The sequence below is a fragment of the Lissotriton vulgaris genome, chromosome 5, assembly GCF_964263255.1.
Source record: "Lissotriton vulgaris chromosome 5, aLisVul1.2, whole genome shotgun sequence".
Lineage (NCBI taxonomy): Eukaryota > Metazoa > Chordata > Amphibia > Caudata > Salamandridae > Lissotriton > Lissotriton vulgaris.
In genome coordinates, this window is record NC_141693.1 from 1,124,025,461 (window position 1) to 1,124,037,494 (window position 12,034).

Here is a 12,034-nt window from a genome sequence, read left to right on the forward strand (position 1 = left end):
AGTTTGCTTTATTTTGTTCCTATGTATTTCTTGTGTCACACGGCATACACATTAATTTTAGGTCACTCCATGAATACCCGAATAACTTGTTGCATTAATTATGGCCTAAACAATAATCAGACTTGAAACAAAACTTTGTACCTCGCCAGTACGAACTACAAATCCCAGGATGCCCGACAATCCAGATATCAATAGCAGTGTAACTATACTAGCTCTAGTCTAGCCAAGTGAACCTTGGGGTTTTAGTGCTGCCTCAACTCTTCATAGTTCAGCTTTTTCTGCTTACTCAAATTTGAGACAAGGTGGTCTTTCTAGAAGATCAGGAACATACCTCATGGCTCATTTCATCTAGTGGTTTGGTCTGCTTTAAAGAGATCCAGGGAAGCTCCCTTTTGGCAGACGGTTCGGATTTCATTAGGGAATCCTGCACAGCTGGACGGACAAGGGCATATAACCAAATGTGGCCCGATGGGTTGGCTGTTGCAGTGGATAGTTTTGACTTGTCACAAATTTCCCTTTTTGTTTCAGCAGAGTGAATCCTGTAGGACAATGAACTCTTTTTGAACTGCTACAATGGTTGGCCATTACCCAGCTGCTGATATGCTTCTTGGTCAACGTCATGCATTTTTAAAACTATACACCAATTCCTGGAGCCACACTATATAACTCATTAATGCAGTCCTTCATTATGGCTGAGACAAGTCCTCTTTATCTCTTATTGGGGAAGTTGGCTTTTCTGATGCCATTATCAGTCAGTTGCAGGTTATCTCCTTGGATATTGTATGTAACCCTGTTTGGGGAAAAACAAATTCTACGGCTTGCCAAGAAAACGACTTCTTATATGTATATTTTCGTATTGCCAACAGATCTGCTGTAGGCTGTAAAAACAATGCGTTGAGAAGAAAAATAGCAAACCAATTGATAATATTAGTGCCCTTGTTGCAACCTCATTTTACATATTCATTACATTGACATTAATAATTCGCTTAGACAGCAACGTATGAAAAATATATGATTATTTTATTTTTCTTATTGTTTGTTTCATTTTTATGTCTTTTTTTCCATTTTGAACAACAAGGTATTATATTTCTTCTTTAAAACATAAATTCATTTAGTTCATAGAGTAACCATTATAATTCATACCAGTGACAATAAATAACATGCAATACCTATTGTAAACAAAAACACACAACAATATACATTTAAATACATGGAAAATTATATGAAGGCAGATGCGGTAGAATAGTGCTCTATTCTACCGCATTTGCCTTCATATAATTTTCCATCGACCGAACATATCGTACACACCTTTTTTGTATTTAAATGTATATTGTTGTGTGTTTTTGTTTACAATAGGTATTGCATGTTATTTATTGTCACTGGTATGAATTATAACGGTTACTCTATGAACTAAATGAATTTATGTTTTAAAGAAGAAATATAATACCTTGTTGTTCAAAATGGAAAAAAAGACATAAAAATGAAACAAACAATAAGAAAAATAAAATAATCATATTTTTCATACGTTGCTGTCTAAGCGAATTATTAATGTCAATGTAATGAATATGTAAAATGAGGTTGCAACAAGGGCACTAATATTAATTGGTTTGCTATTTTTCTTCTCAACTCATGTTTGTGCATTCCCTACGATTAGCAAGCCACTAGTTTGTAGGGGTCCCCTCTCTTTCCAGGCTGTAAAAACAATGACACTGTATTTAGGTTGGAAGACTTATTTCCATTATTTGTTTATAAGCGCTGTAAGTTCATCTTTGTCTAATTTAAGCATCCTCTGTGGAATGGTGGATTACCGACCGGTTGAGCTTGGCTGACATGAACAATTACAAACTCAGTGTTCAAGATGCACTCCCAGCATCACAGTGAGTGATCAGGGTTGAGGTGTTAGAGTGCCAAATGTGCCCATACCTCTATCATTTGCAGATGCCATCACAGCTGAGTGCAGACATTCCTCTCTGTTCTCATGTGAGGTCAAGAAATATTTTCTGGCAAATTATGATGTCTCTGTTGAGTGACATCCAATGGAGATGTTCACTGGTAAAGCTGTAATTTCATTACTGAATCAGAAATACATTTTAATGCCACTTCTGCTTTTGGAACTTCAGGTGCGTAGTTTCTTTACCAAAACTGGCATCCCCTCCCTTGGACTTGAAATGGTCTCTTAATGTAAAGATTTTCTCCAGAGACACTTTGACAAGTGTCAGGTACTTGTAAGTCGCAAGTTTCTGTAGAAAATGGCTCAAGGGATTGCTGCTTTCATGGCCTTAGGAGCAAGGTTTGAAACAAAAGAGGATGGCCTCTAAGGTGGACAATTTCTATCACGTAGCGGTTGTCAGGTTTAGCAGAGCATCATGTGAGTTCTAGTCTGCACTGATGAGAGGGCATGTATTGCTTTATGGCTTCTGGTGGTTTTGTCTCTTATAGTGACTACAAGTATTCCGGTTTACTTCCTTTTCTTGAAGTACCTCTTGGAAAAGCCCAATTAATCTCGCATAACATTCTAGTGGGTAGTGGCCATCCACAGAAAATTCTTGATGCTTAAGGCAAATTACATAACAAAACAGATCTAGTGCCAACTCATTCTCACTGATTTGTGAGAAACGTTTGCCAAGTATTTACGAAAAAGGCAGTACTATTTTTAAGTCAGTCACTTACAAAGTAGTACTTACACTTCTCACACGTTTATCTGCTTTCTGTTTCAGTTGTTCCACCTGTTAAAAATAAAAAACAAAAAAAACTGCATGTTAGACAAATCAGTCTACTACTTGCAAACTAAACATATTAGGAAATATATGTGGGCTATTACTAAGCCAAACAGTAGTGCAAATGCGGTCAAAGTTTAATTCCAGCTTACCTCCTTGATTACACTGTGTAATTCCCCTGAGGCCTCCGCTTTCCCCGTTCTCAAAATTGGAAATAGACACCATGTATTCAACACTGTACTAAAAGTTGCATTCAGTGTCCCATTATTAACTCATTGGTGCATAACGTGATAATGACCAATCAGTTATTTCCCAGGCATACAGGACAGAACGAAATTTCAATTTAGCAGCATTATTATTATTAATTTACTGGTGTTCTCATGGTAGCAGCATGTCAAATAGCTACGTGGCGTTGATACGCGAGTTGCAATTTCAAATTACTACTTGTAATTTACTGTTACGCTCATTGATCTAGGACACTTTTTACAACTCTTAACTGGCTTTTCCTAGAAATTACAAGCACATTTGTCCCGGCTAAAGACAAGCACTTTTATTTACGTGCTTTGGTTTAGTGATCTGAAACATTCCAAACAAAGAATGTTCCATTCAGTGAATTCTCTCAGATCCCCACGTTTATTCAACAGTATCCAAGCCTTTTGATCTAAACACCATACAAAGGGTCTGTTGAGACTTGTAGCATCTTACATTTTGAGTCTTGGTCAGCAGTAAGCTAGAATAATGACTTTGCAGTTGACTTACTCGTTTTTGTAAAAATGTGTAAAATTGTTTTTACTGTACTAGACCACACAAGAGCCAAAACATTTGTCATTGACAATGCTTCTTTAAAAAGTATTATTTATGAGGCACTATGATAACAGGAAATGCTATTGCACTCTTGCATCTTTACATTTTTATAAGTCTGTTACAGAGAGAAGCATTTTTACAAATTATTATAAGGCTAAAAGTGAATAACCTTTAGTCTTGGATAATAAATCAATAATCCAAAAATTAACAAAAGCAGCATTGCACTTCACAGCCCTCATAGGTCACCAGGAGAACCCAGCATAGCCATTCCCTGTCTTACCTAATGCTTCAAGGTGCTCCACTATGTCTCTAAGGAGGCTCTGGCATTTTTTTTTATTCTTTGCAAACATTTCCTAATGTTACCATTATTTCTAGGTACCTAGTCTTACCTGTCTTACATCAAAAACAATATGCACAACTCAATGAGTAATCTCTTGGAGAAAGGCTATGGCTTGCAAGTTCATTGATGCACACTGTATAGGAGGTGTGACGGAGGGGGAGCAAGGTTTAAGTGAGTTGTGATTGCCAATGAAATATATTTTCCTTAACTTGTTCTGCTTCTCAATGGCTAAGAAACGGATACTAATACCCTAAGATAGATAGGCATGGTAGGTGAAAAGGAAATGCTAGACCATGATTCAAGCAAGAAGGCTACCAAAAATGTCCAAGCCAAAAACCTGCTTCATTACAGAAAGTTAGCAGTTAGTAATGCCTAGAGGGAAAAGAAACTAGAATCAGTAGCTGCCTGACAAAGTTATACAACAGAAACAGGTCTCTAGGTTGCACTAAGAGGTTCTCCTGAAATGAGCCTGATGTATCATGAGAGGATGAATCCTTCACAAGATGTAGGCCTACGTTCTACCTGGAAATAATGACTTTCGAAGGACTGCTGCGCTGGGCAGCAAAACCACCATAATTAACAAAAAGAATTGGCAGGCTTCAACAAATCGTTTTTTAGAGCCCTGAAAATATCTAGATTGTGATGTGTGTCTTCCTTTGAAGAAACATGAAGTTCATGCAGAACGATCAATAGTTATTAAATGATTTAGGTGAAATGACCCAGTTGATGGAAATCTTGACTTTTTTGAGAATTGGGGAATCAGGAGATGCCCTTCACCTCATCTCTTTGGTGGATAAACAGAAACTGGGATAGTCGGTAAGTCAGTGACAGATGGATAGTGGTCAGGCTAAGCAAGGAGAGGACCCTTTGCAAACTTTTTTATGTAATAGTACATTTTGGAGAAGGTTTTACTGGTGCAGGCATTCCCAGCCAGTTGGGAAGGCAGGAAAGAAGGACAGAATAATCATTTATGAGCACCACAATAATTGAATAATATGAATCCATTTCTGAAACCGAAAGCTGGGAGAATATTTCCTACATACTTACTGTTAAGCTGTATCGTTGGCAGCCCTCTCGTAAAGGCCAGTCAATGCCATCACCCTCAGGATTGCCAGACCATGTGAACACTTGCTTGAAGTTATTCCATTTACCACCCAGGTCATAAGGGAAAATAAAAGTTTCTCCTGTCTGATAATACTGAATTCTATCTTTAGCCTGTAGAGAAGATACAAACATAAAAATTAGTGGCAAAGATAATGATCATCAGTGACAGATCTTTTTCTCAAACTATAGATGGAAAGATAGAAAACATCTAAATAGCAAGCTCATGCCAAACACAAAATAACGCTGTCTCCTCTGGACACCATTACGAAGACTAGATCCTAATGGTATGTCATTGCATATATACAAGTGGGATGCTTCATTACTGGATGACTCCCGGGGGGACTGAACATCCACTTGTGTACGGCAACTGGTGGTCAATATCCATATATCAGGTCACTAGAGTGTGATGTTGCTTGCCTGACGGCACTACATGCCACCAGTCCGCTCTAGACCAAGTCTTAGCCCCCTGACAGTGTAGGTACTGGAGGAGGTGACCTGGAATGCACCGGTTCCCTCCGGTCATATCATAAGGGACAACTACAGAACATATTTTTTCACATGTAGCACACTCTTGGCTATGAAAGCAGCAAGAACAGGAAGAGGTATGTTAATGATTTTTTGTCCTTAAACAAAGCAAACGCCGACTTCTTGCGACACTGGTAGGCATGCCAGACCAATTGTGAAATGCTCTGCTGGTCGCTATAAAGTATCTACCCCGATATGAATAGCTGACTCAGAAACCCTATTACTTTCAGCCGCAGTAATAAGAGGGGAAGGATGAGGAGTAAAGGAGAGATCGGTTCATTGTTAAAAAAAAAACATCAGAATTAGGGAAAGCCCTCCACCTCCAGCCTGTTAAAATGTACTTCGCTTTAATTGAATTTCCTGCCAGTGTTTACTACCTATAATGTACACAAATGAAACTTCACTTACTAACATAAATGTCGGACTATAATAACAGTTATTACACAGCGCCTTAATCACTGGGCAAGCCACCAGCTACCCAGAAGCTAGCGGGGGGTGTAATGCCTCAATAATTATCAATCCCTTCATCCATCAGTAAGCAGGGGACTCCCAGGCAATGCTAGGGTTTTTATTATAATTAAGGGATACCCGTGTCTGCTGAACAGATCTCCAACGGTGCATGTCATTTCTACATCTCAAGAGCCATGAACTGAGCCACCTACATTTTATGCTTGGTTCGATTCATTTTCAGACATTTACTAAAGCAGCCTTTTAGCGCAGCAGTACACACTGCGATTCAAAGTGCAATTCATAAAGCCCTATTCATCTGACGCCCTCTCTCCAATGCACCGACTGGGTAATTGAGGTTGTCAAAACAGTCCTCATCATGGCACTGCGCGTTCAGCATTTGAGCGGCATACATTAAAGCGATAATCTGTCTGATGCACTATGAAAGGCAGATTTTCACATTAAGGTCACTCAAGACCACATTTATCTGAACAATGATAGACTCCAATCTTCATCACAGTGACAAGTACTACAGGGCCATTTGGTATGACCAGGACTTGTGTCCCAAATCCACTACAGGTGTCTGGAGGCCACTGGCACAGCATCTGCACCATCTATTAAATAATGCGTTGGGTATCTTATACAGGATGGGCCATGTTTGAAAACACTCCATGACAATCTACATGCCGTAGAGAAAGAACACTTTACCCCTGCCTGCATTTTCCATATGCCCTACAACTTGTAAGAGTTTTCAATGGAGGTCTACCAATTCCAAACTTGTGCTGAAATCCAAAGAGGCCGGAAATAGTGTTCAGCGGTGGGTTCTGGGCAGATAAGCAACACCTTGTGTACGCAAGTTATACAGGAAAACACGCTGCTACTCGTCAAAGTAGCATACAAATACAGCATCGGGTCTACATTACCACATTTGAAGCAACTTAAGTCTAAATAAAAGGACACCAGCATTTTGGACTCCAAATCAAAGGGATTAAAGTTTCATTCATTTATCAGTATCTTTACTACTCACTGGATGTGGCTCAGCTGTGAACTTCGAGGACTCTAGGGTTCCCCCACGAGTGACAAAGGAAAAAGAATCAGGGAATCAAGTTGTTACTTTTATAGCTTTCCACATCATAATTAGGAATCAGGCAGTCCTGGATCGCAATCACAGGTCACAAGTTTAACGTGCTCATGGCCCACACGCGCTCGAAACAGTAGAGCTCATATATTCACATAAATTTGATGTACTATGTCTCACTGAGACATGGCTAAAAAAATGAAAAAGGTATTCTTAGTATCTCGTTTCTAATATTTCAGATGAATAAGATATCCTTTGGCATAGCAAACATGGCGATAGCCAGAAAGGGAGCAACCATTACCTACAGGAATTTTTTCACCCGGCTTAACACACAAAACTTAACACTGGCACGCTCAGAGATACCACAAACAACCTCACACATTGAAGTAATGCTGATCTATTGCCCTTCTAACAAAGTCTTTTTTTTTTTTTTTTTACCAAACTCATTCAACTAGTATTTGCTTTCACTGAAGGCAATACATTAAACAGTTGCTCTCTGACCTTAATGTGCACTTGCTCAACAAGACAGCCGTCTGTTCCACTGAACTCATTAACCATGCATAGACTGTGGTCTGACCCAGGAGATTAAAGTCTACACTCAAACTTCTGGCACATTCTAGATGTGTTGTGGAAACACTGTGCCTTTAATTTTTACATATCACTTGTCTTGTATGGACAGACCACTCCATCATCACTCAAATAACCCACCGCACAGCAAGCCAAACCATCAAAGAAACTATTGGTAACTTGCAAACCCTGGAATATGATCTGCTCACAAGCTTTCTCATAGGCTTCTTCCAACCTCCTAGATGTATCTGGTCTAGAATGAGCCTATGCAGACCTCAGTAGTTGGACATATTTAGTAGCATGCGACCACTCCTGAGACCATGTAATCAATTAATGGTAAATATAAGAGATCAACCCTTCTTCACACTTTGAAATTAGAAATCAAATAAGCAGAATGAAGGTGGACAATTTCTTAGTGCAAGAATGTTAAAATTCTCTATGAAAACACATTTTCCCCAATCCATCCAGGCCACGACACTCCAACTCCACTCTCATCAAATTCGTCCCACTCTTAGCCATCTTAATTTAATACAACTCAACCCACCCAAAACCAATCTAATCCACCCCGCTCCAATGTACCTCATCCAGTTCTCCCACTCCAATCAACCCCACTTCAATCAATCCAACCCACTCTACCCTAATCCAATCTACCTCAATCTGCTGCAATTCAATCTACCCAACTACCTCCTTCCACTCCAACTCACTCCACCCTAATTCATCCCACCCCCACTATACGACACTCTCTGCCACTGAAACTTACTCTCCTCATCGACACTGCACTACCCCAGCTCCACTCTATGACCCCCAGCTCCACTCTACGACCCCCTACTCAACTTTAGGACACTCCACATCACTAACTTTTTGCCATGCTGAACAGCAGCTAAACTGGTGTACAACATAGCAAAACCACACCGCTGAGGAAATATAAATTTTATGGTCAAGAAATGTTCCCTAACGTGTACCCCACCGTCTCCATGTACCAGCTTAAAGTGCATGTAACTTCCCTCCTGTGCCAGCTATGAAGACGCAAATACATTTGCGTCCAACGTTAACATGTCCTCTTTCAGATCCACCCTGAATGGGTTGAATATTCTGTTCCTAAGTATGCCATGCCAACGTCTTTTTGTGGTGTACTTTACACGTTTTTCAGCTCTGGCGAAGTAGGCCCTGAATTCTGCCATCGAGCCTTTTTCCTGCCTTCTGATTCTGAACGCCTCAGCCTGGGCTGCCTCTGTACCCGTGACCTCTGCCTTACTCTCTGTGCGGCTAATGGCGCTTGGCTCAGCCTGCTGCCTGCCAACACTGTATTCAACCTTCGAATTATCTGTTCTGCTCCTCAAACATACATTCCTGCCTACTAGTTCAAGTAAACATCTTCCAGCTGCAGAGCAAAGGGCCTGGCCTCACTGTCTCCGTGCAAGTAATTCATAGCCTCTGTTACCATGGTAGGCCCATGCCCCCTCGCATCTCATGCAGACACTTAGACGCTTATACACGCACTCACAGTCAGTATAGAATAGCCTCTGCCCAAGAGACCTTTTTCCTCTAGATAATATGGTTCCCAAACATTAGATATCAGATATGATATAGGTACGAGTTGATCTGACATGCCAGACTTCTGTCTATTTCCGCTAGTGTAAATGTCAAGTCCCCTGCACCCTCCAGTTCCACGTCAATCACGCGTCATGCAGCTGCGCGCGCATCCAGGCCTCAGATTTCTGCTGACATTGCCAAATTCTGCTAAGTACCCACCTACTCGTGACACTTACATGTGACGTTTCTAGCACACACCTCTATGTCTACGCCTAGTTCACGCCTTTTGATTACGTATTGCTAACGCGTGTATGCTGTTATCTTGTTTCTCTCAGCTGTTACGCCTACTGTATTGGTATTCATTCTATGGTTTAATTATAAAAGTTATGTCTTGTCAATAAAGTATGCTCTATCCCTTCCTGCACCCCAGTGGTGGCAGGAACCCGATATCCAATCTGGTACCATGACCATTCCTTTTTAAGGAATAAAACCCCTAAGAACTCTAACACCACGGACTCTGCGTCTTTCTTTCCGATTGAGTTATTTTTGTTAAGTACTTACCTGCATAGAAATTAGGACGGTAAATCAAATATTTACCACATTATTTTGGCGCCCGAATAGGGACCCCTCCCCCACCTCACGCGCCGGTTGGTGCGTTGCAACCTTTGCCCCCTGCCATAAGTCAAGACGGACCACTACGCGTACCCGCAGGATTTCCTGTATCTCCCTCTGGCCCACGGAGGTGACGGAGACTGAGATCAGCACCCAGACGAGGCGGTGAGGAGTGCGGAGGATCCCGACCAGAGCCTAGCCGAAAGAAGCAAGGTCCGAGGTGTCAAGAGGCCCACCAGTTTCCGAAGTATCCACGTGTCGAGTCGAGTCGAGTCCAGTCCGGTCCAGTCCAGTCGAGTTTTCCGAGGCCTTCTGTTCCGTGCTTCCCGGTGAGTACCATTGCTGGGACGTATCTAGACGGGTGCATTATTATGTATCCGGTAAAGACGTGTTTGGGTACACAAACGCGGTCTGCACTGTTTTAGACAGTGTATCTGTACTGTTTAGCAGTATATCAAGCATACAAGTTCTTGCACTGTTTTCAACAGTGTATCTGTGCTGTTTAGCAGTACATCTAGTATCAAGGGTAGTGATATATGTTCCAAATGTTTTTCATGTAATGAATGTCGTGGTATGAGTGACTGTTTGATGTACATTATTGTGTTTTTGTGTAACTAGCTGTGTTCAGAATAAGTAACCAGTACCAAGTATCCAGTAATAAGTAACAAGATGCCTTTCAATAAACTAAGACAGATAGGAACTAGGAAAGGGATACTAGAGGAAGAAATTCCTATTCCCCCTAGGGACACTCCTGGAAACTTTATGTACCATAAGCATGGCTTAGATGCCATATTGTATCTAGATTTATGGGCTGATTATACTAAGCATCTAGACGAGAGACACAGATGGCCCGTTACAGGAACATGGGATGCCGAGTGCATCGTGAAGGTAGAAGAAGCGCTATGGAAAAAGAAAGCCAGACAATCTCAGAAAGACGCCATAGAATTTTGGCGTAAAGAATCACACAGACGTGCTGAAAGAGCGCTCCGTAGAGAAGACAGACATAGAGAAGAGTCAGATAGAGCCCGAGAGAACGAATTAGTTAATGAAGGGATCCGAGTAAAAGCAGAACAAGTAGACCGCGCGCGAAACAATCTTGTAAATGGCATGTATCTTGTGGCCGAGGGTTCGCCTGAAACCACTTCAGAAATACCGAAAAATCTGCCGTCACCATTGGTTCCGACTAAAGTAAATCACAGGACCACCAAAGACATATTCCTTGCTTCCTATCTAGACGATGTAGCACCCGCTTACACCAATCCACGTACCCGCGTCCCGCCTACGGACGGTGACGGGGACGGAGGTGGCAACCCGCCTCCAGACCATATCCCGCCATTACCGCAACAAGGTTCCCCCGTTCGACAGCCTACTCCACTTGTTCCTCCACCTCCACCACTTCCCGCACCTAAGATTGATATACCAAATCCGATTGTGCCCGATCCCAGTAAGAGACAAGTTCAGATACACATACAGACTCCACAGAGAAATAATGCTCAAGCCTCTGGCTCAGGAGGTGCGACAGGGGGTCTCCAGACCCCGCCAACAACACACAGATTACACCTTAGAGACCTGCTGAAGCAACATACCCCCCAATCACCCCGTCTCGACAGACTCAAAGAAACACTTCCAGTTTGCAGATACGATCCAGTATCCGGTAAAGAAGATAGGATGTGGATAGCGTCACTACGCTTGCGACAAGCTACAGATTACCTAATGTTATTCCCAGGGATGACTGATCACCTAGATAGAATATATCCTTTTGTCCAGACTGGAGAAAATCCCGATAGTATTAAGGAGGCCCTGGCACACCAGAAAGTTGACACTCAAGCATATATATTACGTTTTTTCATAAATTGCTTAATAAGAGACCGAGACAGGCCTGGGGTAGATCAGGATGAAATAGAATCACTAAACAAGTGGGGTCAAAATATAGCCGAAGGAAAGCATGATAAAATGAATTGTATATCAAGCATGTACAAGAAAATCAGAAAGGCAGTAATAGAAATACATGAAAAAGAAAAAGAAAGTGACAAGAATGCCTCCTCCGAGGAGGAGGAAGGACCTGAAGAACAAGAAACGACTACAGATACGATAGCATATGTAGGTAAGGGAAATTACCTTAGGAAAGGCATTCGCCCAGAAAGCAAGAGAGTTTTTCTCTCTGGCATATTAAAACCAAAATCGCCTGAACATCTGTTTCAAGTTACCGATAAAATGCTTCAAGAACAAATGGGGTACCATGTACTCAATTCTATGGATGAACAAGAACTAGCCCGGTCAGCAGTACTATGGGCTGACAATTCTAAC

The 12,034-nt window shown here is 41.4% G+C and overlaps 1 protein-coding gene across 1 annotated transcript in view; it reads right to left on the minus strand.

Annotated features, from left to right (window-relative positions):
* ZDHHC6 (zDHHC palmitoyltransferase 6) overlaps window positions 1–12,034 on the minus strand; it is a 136,235-nt gene that overhangs the window by 35,342 nt on the left and 88,859 nt on the right. Inside the window, exons 7-8 of the mRNA XM_086922790.1 lie at window positions 4,909–5,076; window positions 2,685–2,726 (exon numbers count right to left, since the gene is read on the minus strand). Coding sequence (XP_086778916.1) covers window positions 2,685–2,726; window positions 4,909–5,076 — 210 coding nt within the window. The remainder of the gene's footprint in view (window positions 1–2,684; window positions 2,727–4,908; window positions 5,077–12,034) is intronic.